Source organism: Tursiops truncatus, chromosome 2 (genome assembly GCF_011762595.2).
Source record: "Tursiops truncatus isolate mTurTru1 chromosome 2, mTurTru1.mat.Y, whole genome shotgun sequence".
NCBI lineage: Eukaryota > Metazoa > Chordata > Mammalia > Artiodactyla > Delphinidae > Tursiops > Tursiops truncatus.
Window position 1 is genome coordinate 45,309,487 of NC_047035.1, and position 21,050 is coordinate 45,330,536.

General features: G+C 35.4%; 1 protein-coding gene across 14 annotated transcripts in view; it reads right to left on the minus strand.

Annotated features, from left to right (window-relative positions):
* Positions 1-21,050, minus strand: part of KTN1 (kinectin 1) — a 118,421-nt gene that overhangs the window by 40,990 nt on the left and 56,381 nt on the right. For all 14 annotated transcript variants that reach the window (XM_019923678.3, XM_073800430.1, XM_073800429.1 and 11 more), the window contains 13 exons: positions 16,470-16,586; positions 13,856-13,996; positions 11,292-11,398; positions 10,343-10,475; positions 8,843-8,930; positions 7,276-7,442; positions 6,791-6,859; positions 5,343-5,380; positions 4,577-4,667; positions 4,127-4,195; positions 3,373-3,410; positions 3,148-3,229; positions 2,253-2,321 (listed from right to left, as the gene is read on the minus strand). In XM_019923678.3, the coding sequence (XP_019779237.1) occupies positions 2,253-2,321; positions 3,148-3,229; positions 3,373-3,410; positions 4,127-4,195; positions 4,577-4,667; positions 5,343-5,380; positions 6,791-6,859; positions 7,276-7,442; positions 8,843-8,930; positions 10,343-10,475; positions 11,292-11,398; positions 13,856-13,996; positions 16,470-16,586 (1,209 nt within the window). The remainder of the gene's footprint in view (positions 1-2,252; positions 2,322-3,147; positions 3,230-3,372; positions 3,411-4,126; positions 4,196-4,576; positions 4,668-5,342; positions 5,381-6,790; positions 6,860-7,275; positions 7,443-8,842; positions 8,931-10,342; positions 10,476-11,291; positions 11,399-13,855; positions 13,997-16,469; positions 16,587-21,050) is intronic.

The window sequence follows — 21,050 nt, forward strand, 5'->3', positions numbered from 1 at the left end:
AGGAGGAAAAATTCTAAGAATTACCAAAGAGCAAATCTTAAAAGATGAGTTTCTCCTCTTATCAAATAATTCTTTTAAATAAATTTTAAAATGTGGCTATGAAATTATGTTCTGTGGACTGTTCTTCATAAAACTATTCTTCATAAAAAAAGAATCCATCTCACGCTAAAAGTTATGTTAACAGAATATTTAAAAATACACAGAAGCTTTATAGTAGACAGAAGGCTGATTCAGTAAGAAAGAAATTAAAACAACAAGATCCTGTTGTATAACACAGGGAATTACACTCAATATCCTGTAATACACCATAATGGAAAAGAATATGAGAAAGAATATATATATATATAAATCACTTTACACCAGAAACACAACTGTAAATCAACTATACTTCAATAAAAAAAATTTTTTTTAATAAAATACAATTCAACACCCCCCCCCAAAATAAAGAAACTAGAGAAAACTAGGTAATTCTTAGGCTATCATGTTACCTTAAGGGGAAAAAAAAAAAAATTAAGGCTAATGGTATTACTCTTGTCTAATGATGAAGAATATCATTTTTAGTATACAATAGAAGTGAAAAGAAAAGATCCAGGTACTCTGTTTAAAACTAAGAATTACCATCACCTTTAATACTGCAATTCTAGCGTAGATTCAGAAATTTCTAGGCATTTATTTTACCTCCCATGAAGTGAATTTTAGAAAGTTTAAAACTTTATATATTGAAATAGGTGTTCCAGAATCTCTGACAACCAACTCAAAAAAAGGACTACATTCTGCTTTTCTGGGTAAGAATTAACACAGCCAAAAAATATCTATCATATTTTATCTAATCCAAGTCACCAATGTTGCATCTCACAACTGGTAAAATGTTTACATAACACTAAAAATTAAAGATGCCTCCAATTAAACTGTAACCGGAGACTAAGATACATCCAGACTTCAGAGATAATAAACTGAGGAGAAAAAAGTTCTTACAGTTGATGAAATATCTTATCTGTTAAAAGCTGTATAACAACAAAAGGAAATAGGAATAAGATTTAAGAATAAAACTTAAATATCATTTGAGCATTACACTGGCATGAAGTCATGTCCACACACTAAACATCATTTGTTCAGCATTTTCTCCTCTATTACCTTTAGTTTGAACGGGTAAAGCATATACAAAGTTTATGCAAAGCACTTAAATACCATATTTGTGGGGGAGGAAAACAAATAATGGATTAATTCTTGACAAGTAAACAGATGTTCACAAAATACTTCTAAAATACTTCCACAACATTTGGCACAGCTACTTACACCAATTCAATACCTGCACAGATGTGGATTTTAAAATAAAAAAGAAAGCATGCATCTGCTAAAGGAAGTGCTATATCATTTGCAATAACTTACACTTCAGCTTCTAATAAAATGTGTCAAAATTTAACAGTAGTAGAGAAACATGCCTTCATTTTAATGTGTCATATAATATGAAGTGTTTCTAGAATATTTTTAAAAACTGGAATTCGAAGAATTATTTAGAAGAGTATGAAGGCAACTCTTAGGAACAGCCACAGAACAGACATCACCTGGGGCTCGAGTTTATGGAGCCATGCTTATTCAGGCTGCTACAGTTTTGATGGCTTGCTATAAATACAGAAAGAAGTATGATGGCAATAGAGGGTGGAGATGAGTTGGAAAAAAATATTCTAAAGGAAAGGAATTAAGGCTTAAGATGTCTGCTATATGCAAAGCACTAGGCTACTCAACTATACATAAACTCCCCAATTTAAATCTAACAAGCTTATAATGTAAATAAAATCCCAATGTAGGAGACCTGGAATGAGAGGTCTTAGAAAGGTTAAGCAATTTGATCAACATCACTGCTTTTAAGTGCTGGTAGTAGGTTTCAAACCCATTCTCTTTTTAAGAATCCACACTGCTTTACAGAAAAAAGTGAGGCTCCAAAAGTCTGACTATTATCCTGAGAGCCAAATGCATCAAAATGACTTAAAGAAATTATTTTTATGCATCCTATTAAACTTTTTTTTTTTTGGAAAATGCTATAAACAGCATTAGCTTCTTCTCAGGAAGAGAAATTAAATTTTCCTTAATTTAGAGACTTGATTAGCACAAGATGACTAGAAATGCAATTAAAAGACATATCTACACTTAAACAAAATTTCTAAAAATGAACGAGTTGATTACTACTTAAGAAGAATCAGACCTTGTTATCTATCGGATATTTCTAACTTATAATTCATGAAAAGCCTTACCTGTTCAGAAACAAGAGTCTGTAGCTTCTGAACTTCTAATTGTAATGCTTTCTTTTGGTCATTTAGAATCTAGAAGAAAGAATCTCAATTTACTGTTTTATTAAGAAAAGGTAACAAAGCAACCATCTGGATTTTTTTTAAAAATCAAAGCCATATTACTGTTAAGTACTTATAAAGTGACAGGTGAATTATATACTGACCTAAGAATGCAAATCTCATGAGGCTCCATTTTTCAGTTTCAATGAACATTATTTCCAGAGAACAGGAATACAGTAATAGTATAATGTACATATACAATGATCTATAAAAAGTTGTTTCTACTGAGCCCCCCAATTCAGTCATGTGATTTATCCCAAACACTGTTAACACTGTGCTTAGAACCCTTACACGTGTATTTCAAAGAGTTTAATCGTTTGTGCCAATGAATTCTGGGAAACCCTGCTTTCGTAAGTGACTACTTACAGGATTCCTATTAAGCAAAAAAAAAAAAAAATTAAAATTAAAAAAAAAAAAAAGCAAATCTTACTGCATGCAGAGATTGTACCCTGGCAATCAGAATGCTTTACAATAATCCTCAAGCTGTTTGGCCATGACCAGAAACTAGCACTACACCAACAATGGAGGCAAATAAAACCATCTCAAACTACCAAATGAAAACTGTAAAGAAAAGGTTGGGGCAAAACAAGTATCAAAAGTCTACTATAAAAACAAGTAAGTCAAAATAATCAAAGCAAAAAGTCTATGATAAAATTGTTCGTAGAAGTCCCCAAATAAACTATAGAAACACTGTTTCAGAGTGATCACATATAAAAAAGTAGTATTTCTACATTCACTTCAACTGAAAATTACACAAGTTTGTTCAAAGAAAGCTGAGTTGACAAGTTTAATTACACACCTTAAATTCTTCCATTTTGTTTGAAATTTCACATTGTAGCTGCTCTTCAAGCAGTCTTATTTTATCATCCTTAACGTGAATACTATGAGAAAAAAAATACTTCATATATACAGAAAGCTTACATAAATTATGTGCACAACTATCAGCTATAAGCAGCAATGTCTTCTGTAATTACACTGGAATATAAATGTATGAATGGCCCATGTACAGCAATACTTTAATCACCTTTTTTGCATCTTCTCCAGTTCATGTGCAGCAGCAGCCTGTTAGAAATGAGAATTGTATCATTTCTCAGGAAGTACTCAAACCTATTCTTTTACTTATTTTTACATATTAAAGTTATATTTTCATATATTTAGAGTAAATAGTTAAATCAACAGCATACATTACAGTAATATTTTTCGCTGTCCAGTATTTTGTACTTCTTACTGTTCAACTTTTATCCTAGTTTAAGGTATATCCTTTTCTGATTAAATGGCAGAAGGCTAAAACAAGTCAGCACATCATAAGTGTTATAACTGAGTTCTCTGATAAAGTGATCAATTTCTTGGATCAAACATTAATTTCAACATGAATATAGTAACATTTAGGTGAGTTGTGAGAGTCATGGTCAAACAGAAGAGGGTTTGGGGCTTCCCTGGTGGCGCAGTGGTTGAGAGTCCACCTGCCAATGCAGGGGACACAGGTTCGTGCCCCGGTCCGGGAAGATCCCACATGCCGCGGAGCGGCTGGGCCCATGAGCCATGGCCGCTGAGCCTGTGCTCCGCAAGGGGAGAGGCCACAACAGTAAGAGGCCCACGTACCAGAAAAAAAAAAAAAAAAACAGAAGAGGGTTTTAACAACACACCATGCAGCCAAACACAAGTAACCATTATGTTTACTATCTACATAAGTAAAACTAAGGTTTGCAATACCAATGAAAATAAGTGTCAACAAACTGTAATTCTAAGGTACATGCTTAAAAGCAATAAAGATCTACCTGTTCATTTGCCAGGGCCTGTAATTTTTGCACTTCAGCTTTTAATAAGAAATTCATATTCTGTATATCCTAGAACAAGAAGGAAAAATAGTATTAAAAGTATTTAATATTAAATTTGAAGTTTTGTAATGTATCTCTTCTACCTAAGCAAAGGTCTCAAAGCAAAGGTCTCAAATTACAATTTCTTAAGTCAGAAAGAAAACCATCAACTTCTGTTATTTAACGTATTTCCCAAATTATTATGAATAATAAATATCATGTGAGAAAAGGCCTTTGAACTTCTCTTAGAGGGCTAAAGAGGATTTTGTAGTTTAGAAAAGAGGTAAGACACTTTTCAAATGAATTCTATCTAGAGTATTTTCCAGTCTTCACAGACACTCATACTAATTACAAGATCAGGGTAATTCAATGACTATAAAATACTGTAGCCATTTATAAGAATTACTGTACCTTAAGTTCCTCCTCTTTACTTGCTAAGTGATCATGTTCATTTGCTAAAGAATCTTCAGTCTGTTTTATCTGCTTATCCTTTTCTGCAATCCTTTAACAGAAAATAGATTTGTACATTCAATAAACATTTAGAAGTCAAGTCACAAATCAAAGGATTAGAAGCCTCAAATACGGTCATCCTTACTTAAGTAGTTTTTCACATAACCATACCTTCCATTTCTACAGACCATATCAGTTTAGTAGTAACTGTCACAGGCATTACTACAACTCCCTAAAATACATACCCCTATTTTAAAACTTGAGGTCAAAGAAGTTAAGTAATTTAAGCTCACAAGCCTGGCAATCTGAAAAAAAGATTCCAGGTCTTCTGAATTTAAGTGATCCATGTCTATGCAAATTATACAATACACACCAAAAAAAAGAACTTCATTTTGGACATACCACCATATAGTTAGATACAGAGTAGCTACAACTACTTATTAGACACAAAAACTAACTTCCACTAATCTCAAATCACAATAATCTCTTCCACATAACTGCTAAAGCCCAAAGGGAAAAAAGCTTCCCCAACTCTTTTTATGACAAAGACATAAAAACATAGAATACATAATGCTTAGGGGTAGAAGAGCAAAAGCTGCTCCAAATCTACTTGAGAGTATTTTTTGAACAAGTTAGAACGTAAAGTCAATCATAAGTGTAGAATCTAACAGCTATCAGTTAGTGGTGACCAAGCAATTTTAAGAGAAATATAGAAAGGCAGGCTTACACTTTATGTAACTCTTCTGCTAGAGCTGAAGCGGATGTCTAAGAAAGAGAAACAGTGTCAACATAAACGCCCTTAAGAGAAAGTTTTAAAGTTGTACAATAATCATCACAATAAAGCTTTAAAAATTAAAAGAAATAAATGTATATAAAGTTAAGGAAGTATCTGGCTCATGATGAATGTTCACTAAATAACAGCTAATATTCTGAAAGTAAATTTGATCAATAACAGCCAGTATTAGGGAATTATACACATCATAAGACATTTTTAATAAAGTAAGTTGACAGGTCTGAAAACTATGTAACTGCCAAGCAACACATAAATAGGAAAAACAGCAGCAAAGGCTATTTTTCATTCATGTGCTTCTTTTCCTTAGTAACAATTTCTAATAATGAAATGATACCATTCAAGATTAAGATAACAAGTCGTTTGGTAATGCTCGTGTTTATCTTTACTTTTCAAAAGGTACTTATAGCATTCTCTAAATATTAAGTTTCTGATAAATTTTCTATAACTTAAGATCTCAATCCAATTTGAGTTAATAATTTACATACACACATACATCCATATACACACACCCTTTCCTATATTATATAATTCTTTCCCAATTAATTTTAGACTATAGTTTCTACAAAGAGAACAATTAGAAAAGAAAAAAATGGTTGCAACCTCAAAGTTTTGGGATTTTCAACTTGCCTGAACGTTACAAACAACTTTTTAATGTTAAAACCACTTTTTGCACAGAAAATGACTTCTATTCTAAGCTATTACTTTTCCTACAAACAACTTTTAGAAGTTTAAAGTTGAAGAACTGAAACTGAAATTCACAGTATGCATATTATGGAAACAAGCTAAGTACTTGCAAGTTTCTTCTCTTCTTAATGTTATATTATTTATATTCTAAAGGCTATGTATCTATATCTATCTATCTACCTATTTATCATGTTACATAAGAATGATGCCAAAGATTAACAGGTTTTACAATACCACCTAGAAAACTCTGGAAGGTTTCACACTCAAACTATACTGAATTATAAATTTAAAAATGATTCTTTGGCATATATAACCTGAGAGCTATGGTTAACAGACTGCTAACACCTGAGGGTATACAAAGTTTTCCCTTATGGCTAGTCAATATTTAGTGAATACTTCTAAAACATAAACTATGATTCTTGACACCTGTTTTCTGACAGGATGGTAATCAACATTTTTTTCCTCCTAAAGTTAAAAACTCTCTAACCCACCTTCCCATTAGATTTGGATTTCTTCCGTAGTGTTTTCTTACAGCACTATACGTAATTATCAGAGTGCTTAGCACTTAGGATCATCCAGTTGATTCATTGACTAGTCACCCAACTACTAATCCAGTACGCAGCACTCAACAGGCACTCACATTATTTACACAGCTAGGAAGCCATTAGTAATGACAAGCAATAAGAAAGCACCATTACCTGGGCTGCTATCTGGGAATGGAATTGTTGAATTTGAGCTTTTAAAGCCTCATTCTGCTCCAAAATATCCTTTCATAAAGAGCAACCAAAAAGGAGAGGGAAAAGTGTTCTGTTAAATATACCAATGTATATGAACAAAATGAGTTACAGGTACATCTGTTTACCTTTAAAAAGGCACTCTTAGATTCCAAAAGGCGTCATTTTAAACAATGATTAGGCATTCTATTCTGAGAGCTAATTTACAAAGCAGAAATTAAGAATACATTGTACTCTTCCTAATCTAATGCAAAAAAGCATAAGACTGTGGGTAAAGGCATCTTTGAGCACATATTCAGATCATATTGTGACAACTGCTTGAAGATTAAATTAGAATTATTCATCCGCACTCCAGAATTAGGATAAGATAGGCTACCCTCTCTCTTCTACACAAGACACATCCAACCACTGCCCGTCTTTATTTTTTTTAAAGAGGGAAAATTAGATACCTGAACTTGCATTTGTAGAGACTCTTCTTTGTTCACCCTTTTTTGCTCCGATTCCATTAACTGCATTAGCCTTTGCTCCAACTGTTGTTTTGATACCAAGGTATCTGTAAGCTTACTATGCAGACTCTGTACTTCATTTTCTTTGGCCACAAATTTACTCTGTAAATCTAACAAAACATTGCATTTTATAAAGGTCTCTTCCTTGGCCTGGTTACTGCTACTCGTCGTTAGTGTAGGCACTGCCTCCTCTAGAATGCTCTCCTTGAATCTCTCCTCTGCTTCCTGCATATGGCTCCCTTGAGCAGTCTATGCTTACCTTTTTCACAGCACCTGCCACACTGTACTAATTCACTTCCTCTCCCAGAGAGTGAGCTTTTTGAGATCAGAGATTGCCTTTTCCCTATACCCAGAGCTGTACCCAAGGCTTGGCACAAAATACATAATCAATAAATGTGTTAAATGAATGGTACATGGATGTTTAAAACTCTTATATCATTTCTCGCAAGCACTCTTTATTTCCCCAAAGATGCTTTAGTAAGTTATTTAGTGAAAAAAATCAGAGGAAACCAAAGGTCTAAAGAGCCAAAACTCTATATGATCTAGCCTTGTGTTTGGAACTATATTTTACTAGCTCTCCACCATTTTCATGGGAGGAAGGGGAGTAGTGGAAACATAGATAAAACACACTAATACAAGCTCCATTATTTCCTAAATGAATTCATCGAATTAAGAGTAAATAGTGAAAGTTAGCATTTAAGTAGGCAGTTTTAAGTCAACTACTTGGGGACTTCCCTGGTGGTGCAGTGGTTAAGAATCGCCGGGGACACGGGTTCGATCCCTGGTCTGGGAAGATCCCACATGCCGTGGGGCAACTAAGCCCGTATGCCACAACTATTGAGCCCACGCACCACAGCTACCGAAGCCCGCGCGCCCTAGAGCCCGCACGCTGCAACTACTGAAGCCTGTGCACTCTAGGGCCCACGCACCACAACTACTGAGCCCGCATGCTGCGACTACTGAAGCCCGCACGCCTAGAGCCCGTGTTCCACAACAAGAGAAGCCACCACAATGAGAAGCTCGCACACCGCAATGAAGAGTAGCCCCGAAAAAAAAAAAAAAAAAAAGAGTAGCCCCGCTTGCTGCAACTAGAGAAAGCCTGTGTGCAGCAACGAAGACCCAACGCAGCCAAAAAAAATTAAGTCAACTACTTGGAATGGTAATGCTCTTGCTGTTTTTCTCTTCACAATATAGGAATGAGTCCTTCTTAGAAAAAAAAAAGATGAAGAACTGATCAAGGAACCAGAGGGAATAACTACAGAAAGGGAACATGCACAGGTTCCCATTACCCTATTTATTGACTATAACTTAATGCCTCAGACAAAACTAGAGAGCTTATTTTTAAAACCCTAAGAAATGTTAAAGAAATAAAAGTACTATGAAAGTGTAAAAGCTATTTTTATTGACCTATAACCAAAATGCCAATTTACACTGTCTTCACATATGGAGAGGGGAGGAAGTTTTACCCAGAATTACATACTAAATTTAAATGAATACCACTTCCCCTTACCTTGCTGAGCTGCTTCATGCTCTGCTGTTCTCTTCCTGATATAGCTCTGGACTTCTTCCCACCTTCTCTCAGCTTCTTGCAGTTGAACCTGGAGAAAGGATAAGTCAGCACAAATACAGGATTCCAATTTAACGGAAAAAAAGCATCCTCTATCTTTACTGTTGTGACATAAAACTGCTTATTCCAACAACTAATCACTAGTCTCCTACATTTTAATAAGATAGGCAGATGTGCTCAGCCTGATAATATGCACAGATATTTTCAGCCACTGCAATTCTACCCTCCAATACACAGGATTTACAGATTGGAGATTATTTCAGAAACTCAATATCTGTGCTGGTGCATCAATATAGCTACTACTATGGATATACCTGATCCACTTTGCTCTGATCAGCTTTCCACTGATCTTCCTTCAGCTGACAGGCTTTCAAAAGGATAGTATCTTTATTGCTAAATTTCAGTGGGCACCTAAAATTCTTATTTTTAGGTATAGCACAACACTTCAATTATGACTATAATATTTAATGTCATTTATCTACTTATCCATATCCATAGAGCACAAACTTCCATATTTATAAATGCTACCAGCAAACACACCAGCAAGACAAATATTTACTGAAAGGAAGGACAACTATATCACTCTCCCACAGGGACCCATGAAAACTTCAAGAAAACAAAAATTATGCTATTTTCTGCATTCAATTATTCTCAAAGCCCTTTTAACCCCTACTACTCTAGAACTGGTATTAAGCTATATTGATTGTATCAATGACCTAGGTAGGAGTCTGTCAGATACATTTACTTACAGAAATTGAACTATACGTTCAATAAATCCTCTCCCCAGTAAAAGGAGGAACAGACAATTCTACTCATCACTCTACTCAATGTACACAGGCTAAAAAGTGCCAGAGAAATGAGTCCACTCCTCTCTCTCAGTCAGCCTGAGCAACCCCATGCGTGTCTTCCTAGTGTAAGCATCTCATGACAGCAAGTGCCATTCTGGTGTCTAAAGAAACAATGTGTGATTTTTTTCCCACTATGGCTCAAGTGAAAGCAACTGGAGCACTACTTCGTCTCGTGCTAAAGGAAAGGAAAATCATCTATTCCAATGCCGGAATAAAAACAGGCTCTACTAAACTTACTGAGAAATCCAAGTTATGTATAAGCGATGTTGAAGGTGATTTTAACTACCTATCAAAAATTTGATTTTTGCCTTACACATATACACCCTAACCTCCATATATATAAGACGAAATTCTACTGTGTATGCCTGTCAATCAGCTAATTTCAATTTTCATATCTTCAAAAAGTCTTTAACTGCAAACTCAAGCCTATATTCAATTTTTTCATTAGTGTACACGTTTCTATATAGGCAGAGCACTAAGACTACAGAAGTCCCATTAAGCCTCAAACTACACTTCTCAAAGCTATATACACTTTAATGTCATTGAATTGAATACCTACATTATTGATGAAATGATAAAGGTAGGAATATATCACCTTCAACTGAGTAACTGCCTGCTCAGCATTCTTCTTTTGGACTTCCTCTTGCTGCAGCTTTCCTGTTTTCTCAGTCAGCTCATTCACCAACCTAGCATAATCCTGGCGCAGTTTATTTAGTTCAGCAGACTGCCTGAAAACAGTAACTGGATTAGGAACCTTCCATTACTACAAAACACATATGAAGAGTAAACAAAATATATTTTATATGAGTTATGCTGAGTTAGTAATTCCACTTATAGCTAAATGAAAATGAATGCTATAAGTGACTACTAATAATGAAGTTTGGTTGAGTGTAATCTGAATCATTCTGAGGACAATAACACAAACACTAAAATTACTATAAAATAATCAAGAAAAACAGATGACCACACACCATGAGCACGAATCAACAGTGTCACCCTCAAATCAGTGTTCTGAAAATCTATTAAAATCAACCAGTCAGAATATTTATTCTACGTAAGCATGCTACTAGTCTTCTCTTGGACTGTTTGTCAAAGTACAGCCCACAGCCAACTAAATCACTATCACAAGGAATGTGTCTTAACATGCAGATTCCAGGATTCCACATCTCAGAGCCAATAAATCATAATCTTATAAGGGTAAGACTCAAGAATATGATTTTTAGCTAACATGCCAGATGTTCTTCAGAATAATGAAGTTTGAGAACTACTGTTAAATGGAATAGAAGGTTTAAAACTTGTAAATTCAGCCTCATAAATTTATAAACTGTTCCACTGGTGGCACTAGTGTTCATCATACAGTTTAGCTGAAGAGGTTCTTCAAAAGCAAGAGGATAGTTTTAGAAAATTCATTTTAGAAACAAGTGTAAAAAACAAAAGTCTAACCAATTATTATCAAACACCATTTTGGTGACTGAAGAAAATACTCTATCATTCAATGAAAATACTCTGCCATTCTATTAAAAGTAAAGCATTTGCAAACATACTTGCTTTCTAGCTGGTTGGTAGTATTGCTGACAGCATCTCTCAGTATGCCATTTTCCTGCTTCAAATGAGCTATCTCTGCCTCCATCTGCTCACGAACTTGCTGGAACTAAAATAATTTTACACACATAGATTTAGAAAACAATGATTGCCAAAGCTAACTTCGAAGAAAATTTATTATGATGAGAATGTAAAAAGCATCAATAGAATGAAGTCTGGATATCCTTTTCAAATAAATATAAACAAATTTAAAGGATAAACTTTGATAGTGACGAATACAAAGTAAACATAAGCTGCCACAGCATTCAAGAATGCAAGTAGATGCCAGCTGCTATCATAGGCAAAATAAATACACTGAGATGCTGTTTTAGAACTAAAAGATGTTTTAGAACTCTTTCCTACACAATAGACTCACATAGAATTAATGTCAATTTTGTGTTAGCAATATTTTAATGAAAGATTTTAGTAATCAAAACTTTAAAAACTGAAAACATGTTCAAAACATTTACATTAAGTTACAAATTGAGCCATAGCCAAATAGATGGCAAATTCACTACACAAAAATCTACTTGCTAAAATATCTGGCTTCTTGTTTTTTATTTCAGAGTTACAGAATCAAAAGACAAAGAACACTGAATCTTATATCCCCACAACCTCAATTTAGTATGTGAAATAATCTTAATAATTTTTAGTAAACCTATTCAATTAAGAAAATCAAGTCTATATTTCCACTTTTCAGAGAACTTATCATATGTAATCTATATCCTGGCCTCTATAAGCAATCAAGTTGAAAAAAAGAATCACTTCAACACCCTTAACCTTCAATAAAAGATGTTGCTACATGTATCCCACTAATTTTCAAATGAATAGTAAGTCAGAATTAAGAAGAAAAAGGATCACACAAGGCCAGGAAAATCAGTTCTTCAATAACCTGGTTAATGGGAAAGAATATTTCAAATGGCTGGGGGCTGGGAAGATGGAGGATTGAGCCAAATTAGAGCATCAAAGTAGTGGATGCAGTAAGAACCTGAGAGGAGATTCATTCACTTCTTTATCGCTATTAGTGGTATTTCCACAGAAAAAACTGGAACTTCAATAGCAGTAAATTTTTCAGCAAACTACCAATGTGATCAAAGTAATATTTTGCAAATAAAAATCTGGTACTAATTACACATATTAGAAAGGAAATGAGAGATCTATTAAGGTGCTATAATTATGCTAGTATGAAATAATAAACTAGGGTCATATCTAAAACCTGAATGCAAGAATAACTAGAAATAAAGTATCTTTAAGATTTCAGAACAAATTGTAGATTGGGCAAGGGAGAGAGAAGTCAAAGATTCAAGCGTAAGGATAATAATGCCTCAAAACATTAGAAAATAAAAACAACCTGACCAGAAGCAAGAGTTTGATTTTAGACATACGTTAATTTTGAGGTGACGACAAACACTTTCAAATTGAAGCATCAGCCAGCAATGTAAACAATTTCAAAAAGAAATCACTGGTCCACAAAGTCCAATTAGAGGGAGTGTTAGAAGCCCACCTGACAAGCAGACTGAAACCATGTTCTTCAAAACAACAACAACAATCACTGGTCCAGACCTAACCGAAATCATGAAAATGGATAACACTGTAAAAATAGGCAGTAAGCACTGAACCTTCTAAAATGTTGAAAGAAAACAGGTGAAAATAAGGATCAGAGAGAGAAGGTCACTTAGGCCAAAACCATTATCACTTTTCCTCTCTTCTCCACTCCATCATCAAGCCCTATCTACTATCTCTTTTTTATCAAACTCATCCCCTCATTATCAATGTCTGACTTAAGGTCCTTATTCTCTGACTTGGATTCCTGCAAAAGCCTTTCAACTATCCCTGTTCCACTCTCTACACTGCTGCCACTCTCCATACTATGCCAGAGTAATAATTTAAAATACTAATACAATCACACTGTTGGGTTGCTTAAACTCCTTCACTTGGCTCCCCAGTCTTCAGGGATATAAGGCCCTTTAAGACAAGACCTCCATCTATTTCTCTAGGTCTCTTCATTCCAGTCCTGATTCCCAAATACCACAACTCTTTACTGTATTTCTCACAAACCGTTATCACTAGACGACCTATGCTGAAAACACCTGGAGTGCACTCATTAAAAAGCACGATCCTGGGCCCCAAAAGAGACCTACCAAACCATCATCTCATGGGATGGGAAGGAATTACACCATGTAATAAGTCTCATACCCAGCACCCATTCGTTCACTTGCTTTTCTGACAATGCCTAATTGTTTCAAAAGATTCAACACGGTCTGCTTCTCATTTCTAAAAAGTCTTCCCTATCAATCCTTCTCTTCCCCACCTCTCATCTGCGCTGTCCCAAAGCACCTGATGCTTACCTCTACTATAACAGCGTATTTACTTGTCAACTTCTAGCCTCCCCAAAAAGTTGCTTACTTAAGGACAGGGAGACAGTTTAATTAGCCATTTGTACCAAAGCCCAACCCAGGGCACTTAAAAGTTTGCTAATTAAATGAATACAAATATTTAATTTTGTATTCAAAGAATGAAAATATACCTTCATCTGCATCTGTTGAGTCTCTTGGTAACTGACATGCATTTTGTTTTGAAACACATTATGTTCCTTTTCTAATGTCCCAATCCGATCTTTCATCCTTGCTATAACCACACTGCTTCTTTCTTTCTCTGCCATCATTTCCTAGAAGAGTAAATCAGAAAAAAAATATGAAAAACTTGTTATTTAAAAAAATAAGAACAAGACTTTACTAAGAAGAAAACAACATCAGTAAAACAATCATGAATTCTTTTTTTTTAAAATAAATTTATGTTTTTATTTTTGGCTGTGTTAAGTCTTTGTTGCTGCGCGCGGGCTTCCCCTAGTTGCAGCAAGTGGGGGCTGCTGTTCGTTGCAGTGCGTGGGCTTCTCACTGCGGTCGCTTCTCTTGTTGAGGAACACAGGCTCTAGGCACGCAGGCTTCAGTAGTTGTGGCACACAGGCTCAGTAGTTGTGGCTCGTGGGCTCTAGAGTGCAGGCTCAGTAGTTGTGGTGCAGAGACTTAGTTCCTCCGCAGCATGTAGGATCTTCCCAGACCAGGGCTTGAACCCTTGTCCCCTGCATTGGCAGGTGGATTCTTAACCACTGTGCACCAGGGAAGCCCAATCTTGAATTGTGAAATAAGTACTTGCTTAAAAAGCAAGGTCAAAGGTTTTTTAAAAAAAAATTTGTCTTCTGCATCTTACCTGCTCTTTACACCAATTCCCTTCATAAACACTTAGCTGTTCTGTTTACTCATATTTCAAATGCACTTTCTGGTTTAAGAGTTAAAGACCTGAACATGGAATAAAATCCTACATTCTAACTTGATTATAAGAAAGAACATGTGTTTTTTTTTGGTGGTACTCGGCCCTCTCACTGTTGTGGCCTCTCCCGTTGCGGAGCACAGGCTCCGGACGCGCAGGCCCAGCGGCCATGGCTCACGGGCCCAGCTGCTCCGCGGCATGTGGGATCCTCCTGGACCGGGGCACGAACCCGTATCCCCTGCATCGGCAGGCGAACTCTCAACCACTGTGCCAAAAGGGAAGCCCCCAAGAAAGAACATTTTTAAAGCAAAACAAGGTAATTCTTCATTATTTCCAGGTACCAGCTCTTTTAGGGTACAGAATAGGCCCCCAGAAAAAAAAGAGCCGAGAAATAAAGTCTCCATCCTAAGTTAAGAGATAAGGATAAGATATGTTTATAGCAGAATAGGGAAAGTAAAACTCAGAAAGTTTTATTATCTTCCCAAGTCAAACATTAAAAGGGTAATTTCATTTTGAGTTGCAAGTATTGTGAACTCCTAGGATAAATATTAACTATTAAAGTGCAAGAAAGCCAAGCAACTTTAAAGTTATCTGCAGGTATGATCAGTCCATTTTCCCTGCTCTCAGAAACTGTTTGACAAACTTTAAGATTTTCATTTAACTAACAGTTTGCCCATAAGAGTTCATTTACATTTGCAAATTGTTTTACTGATGTACATAATACGTTTAGGAAAAAAGTATACACATCTTAAGTATACAGCTCAATGAGTTACACAAAATAGTTTCTTTTTTTAATTTTTAAAATAATCAGAAAACTATAGCTACAGAAAACTACAGTAAAGTTTCTAATCTTAAGGAAACACTTATTTTAGCAACAACTTTGATTAATCTTAATCAAATGCAGCCAAAAATAAAATAAATTTATTAAAAAAAAATCAATCTAACCAAGTTTTCCACTGACTTTTTTTTATTTACCTCAAATTCACAGAAAAGATTTTATATTCAAATGAGGCCATTCTCATAACGTCATCAAGTAGCTACATGAACGACAGTGAAATAAACCTCATATAGTCTACTGTATTTAACATCTAAAAGGAGAAACAAGCACTTCGGGAAAAACGAGACCACATTTACTACAGAATTTCAATTATGTTCTCAGTCTACATGATTTTTTTAAATATAACTGACGTAGAATATTATATTAGTTTCAAGTATACAATATAATAATTCAATACTCGCATTTATTGCTAAATCATCACCACACACAGTTACAAACTTTTTTTCTCGTTATGAGAACTTTTAAAATTTACTCTCGTAGCAACTTTCAAATATACAGCACAGTATTAATAACTATATTCACCATGCTGTACATTACATCCCCTGGACCTATTTATTTTACAACTGGAAATTTGTACTTTTACACTTGTTTAAAGGCCTTTTTTTTAAACCTCTCAAAGTAAATGGGATTTAAAGAACTTCACTGATTAAAAATTATATCACAAAAACCTTCATGAATAAACCACCCATGTAAGAGTTTCACATTTGTCCCATAAATTGGATTTAAACAAGATCACACTGAGTTTTGTGCTTCTATAGAATAATTCTAGGTCAGAACCAACTGAAACATACTCCCAATGTCCACAGGCTTCCATTATTCAGAAATTAGTATACCTATAAGTACTGCTATTTTAAATTCACAATTCAACTGTAGGCTATAATAACATGAAAGAGTGAGACCCCATCACCACCACCTAAATTCTAAAAGAAAATTACTTTCACGTGGTATAAATCTACTGCACAAATAAATCAGGAATTATGGACAATTTCTAAAATCCTTCATTGTTAACCCTTAAATACAAGAATGTCTTCACCTGGGTTAACTGCTTACACCGATCCTTCATAGCAGCAGCATCTTCCTTCAGAGCAGTAAGTAACTTGTCTTTTTCTTGAAGCTGATGTACAAGTGCAGTCAACTCTCCTTTATTTGACTACAATTGAGAAATCAATACAAAATTAGTTAATAGTAAACATCGGCTAATGAAAATTATGAAGATGAACTATCTGATATCAAGTGTTCTTAGGCCAATGCAGAGTTCACTATTACATATAAAGTAGAATAACTGCCAAACACTGGTCAGTGAAATATCATTCAGAAAAATCACTGTATCATTACATATTCTGATGCATAACATAGGACACATATCAATCAAGAAACAGATTTTTACAAAGAATTGACTTCCATTTTTAAACACAAAATCAAGATAGTAATCTCTCCCTTCTCCTCCTAAAAGTTCAAAAGAGGGGTATGAAATGAAATGCAAACTGAACCAAAAGAAAACAAACATCTGTAACGTCAAAGCATAATATCAGGAAAGACTTCCGAAAGCAGTGGAGATCAAACAGATGCTCAACAACCTTGTCAAAACATACCCAAGACTACAGAGGTGCCATGGGTACATAGTTCTCTGAAGTTAACAGGAATATACTGATAGGTAAAACCAACAATCCCCCATTTGACATCAGGAACAAGCACAAATATAGAAGGTAGGAATTTTCTTGGTAGGAGGTCTTCGCAAGCAGAAGTAGGAAAGAAGAAATCATACAGGTAAACTTTATTCAAAGAGAGCAGCTAATCAGTAAGGAAGAGTTAAGAGAGATCCTCTACAGTGAGATCCTCTGTAGTGAACTCTTATATGAGAAAAAGGAAAGGCTAAAAGAACTCATTTTCACACATAGCCGAAGGAGAACAGCTCGTCTTAGCCATTCATTATCAATCCCTAGCCACAGAGATGATCCAAGAGAAACACCCCTCCCTGGAAGAGGAGTATTAATGAAAAAGAAATAAAACAAGGTCTATGTAAGATATGAGAAAAAAGGAAGGAAAGCAATAAGAAAAACCAAATGCCAAGTGGAGAAAAATCACCATAAAAAGACTGTCAAGAACGGACAAAAACTGATTAAAAAAACATATCACTATGACTTTCGAAAGTCTAACATAGCAACAATTTCTAGAAAAACAAGAGCAAAGAACAGAGCTCACAAGAAATAATTCAGAGGAAAGATAAGACCACAGAAAGAGATGAAATATAAGCTGGCAAAGCCCAAAGTAGAAGTAAAAGTAACACCATCTCAGAAATACAATCCAATTAGAAGTAGCAAACAGAAAAAGACATGTTGCTGAAAACACAGGAGAAGACATAGAGTTCAGGGTGGAGAGAAGTAAATAAAAATAAGAGGAAATAAACCAAAGCTTTATTTTTTTTAGGACAAAAATATGAACGATAAAGACAATAGGCAACGAAGATCCAACTTACGCTTAATTGATACCCATTATTTCAATTCTTTTAAGGGACACTGAATGTCATGACTGAAAAGACATGCTTTGCCCAAGGGAATACTGATAGAAGAGTCAATGCAAAGCCACATTATAGCAAAATTCCCATGACTTCAAAGAAGCTGAATCCCTTGATGTTTGTACAGTAGGGTGGACACTGGAAAGTCCAATAAATAATAAAAACTTGGTTGATTACCCAAAGGATGTTTTCATTGTGAGAGTGTATTTTGACAAAAATACATGAAAAGAATGCAAATTCAGGGGACTTCCCTGGTGGCCCAGTGGTTAAGACTCTGGGTTCCCAATGCAGGGGGTATGGGTTTGATCCCTGGTTGTGGAAGTAAGATCCCACATGCCACGTGGCAGAGCCTTTAAAAAAAAAAAAGAATGCAAAACTCAGGCTGGTCTCAGACTTCTATCCAGCGATAGGAATGTAGAGAATGGTAAAGCAAGCATGACAAATTATCAAGGAAAGAAACTGCAACCCAGAAAAATTATACCCCACCAAACTATCATTCAAGTACAAAGACAATAAAACAGCATTTTAACTTGCCAGAATTTGGGAAATACAGGTTCCATAAGCCCTTCTTGAAACAATTCCAGAAAAAAAAAAACAATTTCAGCCAACCAAGAGATGAATACAGAAGCTTATGGCAAAAGAACTGGTATCAAGCTTTGAACCCAGCATTAAGCTACAGAATTAAGACTGAAACAAACATAAAAATTATAGTCACAAAACAAACATTAAATATTGTAAGTATCTGATAAACAAATGCTATAATTAACAAAAGTAGAGAGGGAAGGAAGAGAGAAGGTAGGAAAAATTTTAAATAGACTTCCTCCTGTTATACAACATGGGGCCAAAATAGTTACTAACTTAGAGTTGGGAAAAAAACACATAACTGAGGCAAGTATATTTAAAGGCCAACAAGAAGAAATCAATAATCAACCAAAACTATCAAATATTTTTTTGCCTTTTCTTTTTTTTTAATTGGGGTATAGTTGATTTACACTGTTATATTAGTTTCTGCTGTACAGTGAAGTGGATCAACTATATGTATACATATATCCCCTCCCTCTTGGACCTCCCTCCCAGCTCCCACCATGCCACACATCTAGGTCACCACAGAGCACTGAGCTGAGCTCCCTGTGCTATACAGCAGGTTCCCACTAGCTATCTATTTTACACATGGTAGAGTACCTATGTCAATCCTGATCTCCCAATTCATCCCACCCACACCTTCCCCCACTGTGTCCACACGTCCATTTTCTACATGTGCATCTCTATTCCTGCCCAGCAAACTGGTTCATCCGTACCATTTTTCTAGATTCCACAAATATATGTGTTAATGTACAATTCAAATACATTTTAAATGTTTTCTTACTAGTAATCACACTGAGTTAACATTTTTGAGCAATTATTTTATGCTAGGAACTCTAAGATAATACCTTATTATCATTCCCATTTTTGAGATGGGTAAACTGAGACACTGAGGTTAAGTAACTTATCTAAAGCCACAAAGCTCAAAGTGGCAGAGTCCAGATTTGAATCCAGGAAATCTGACCCTAGAGCCCAGGATCTTAACCTACACTCTAAATATACAACAGAGTGTCTTATAGCTTAAACACAAAGGCGTGTGTACATACACATAGAACATAACATCTCCTCTCCAACTCTGCAAAAGCCCTCTAGCTTTTACTCTGTTTTCCCCTTCCCATCTAAGCTTATTCAAAGTGGATACTGTCACCTTTCCTATTCATTCATCACTTATTTATAGTCTAGTACTCCAATGAAACTGCTTTCACTAAGGACATCAAATCCATTTTTTCAATCCTTACTCTCCTTGACTGCTCTAAAGCATGTCACTGCTGATTTTTCCCGCCACCCCTGAACTCTCTACCCTCCCTAAGCATCTGTGATCCCACTGTCTCCTGCTGTTTCTCCTCTCACTATACTCTGTGGTGGCTTTCCCTGACCTTTAAATGTTGGTGCTTCTCAAGGTTCATTCCTGAACTTTCTTACCACTCTCCACATCCTCTCTGGACTAACATATATCCACTATATGTACTGGTGATAGTTCATTACTTTCTGAAATTACCCACTTTGCAATATATTTTCAACACCAGAGAATTATATATTCAATTGTGAAATAATTGTATCCATTTAAATTCTCCAAAGGATGCCTAAAACAACTTCCTAAATATTTTCATAATCCTCTACTCTCTCTTCCTTTGCAAAGTGCTCATGAATACCATTGTCACCACAATCTATCCAGTTACTCCAGAGCAAAAACAAGCATTCATTCTAGACTCTTCTTCAGCCACCAAATCTAATTGGTCAGCAAGTCCTCTAACTCCTCTATCTCTATCCTACATCTATGTTTATATTCCTGCATTTATCTTCCCCCTTTCTCTGAAGTGGTCTTTATTAGGTGTGGGGATTCATCACATCCTGGACCTTGAAATCTATTAAAAGGTCTGAGCAAGAATCAATTTCCATGACAGGAAAAGGGAGAAATTAAACTTACCAAGTCTTTCCCTGATAAGAGTGGATCTACAAGGGCACTGAGTCCCTGAAGATAAGAATAGAATCACACCATAAGAAACACAGAACAAGATTTTAATTGAAAGCCAAAGGTTCCAAGGAAAAGGGAAAACTGTAAGGTTTCAAAATATTTACTCTATTTCAAAACGTTAACTTTAACAGTTCCCAACTTCCTCCTTGGCCTGCCTAATATAGCTATCAAGGGGAGTCTGATTTACCACCCAACCTCTAGAGTTCAAAGCTGTCTCAAGCAATAAAATGACTACTCTTGCACCCATAAACCACCACCACCACCATCCTTAGTCAGAAGAAAAACACCTGAAGCAATTAATTTTAAAAAGCAGTGATTTCAAACAGGTAGTAACTAAGTTCAGCTGGAGGCTTTTCCCTGCAAGAAGATTTTCCCAATCCTCACAAATAACCAGGAACCCTTTTAAGATATACACTTACCCAATTAAAGTAAATCAAAAGATAAATTCTTCAGTCAAGAACTTCAAGAACGTTCCTTGCAAGAGAATAATCTAACTTTGTATCCAAAGTCACACAGTTATCGCACTCTGATGATCCTCGAAC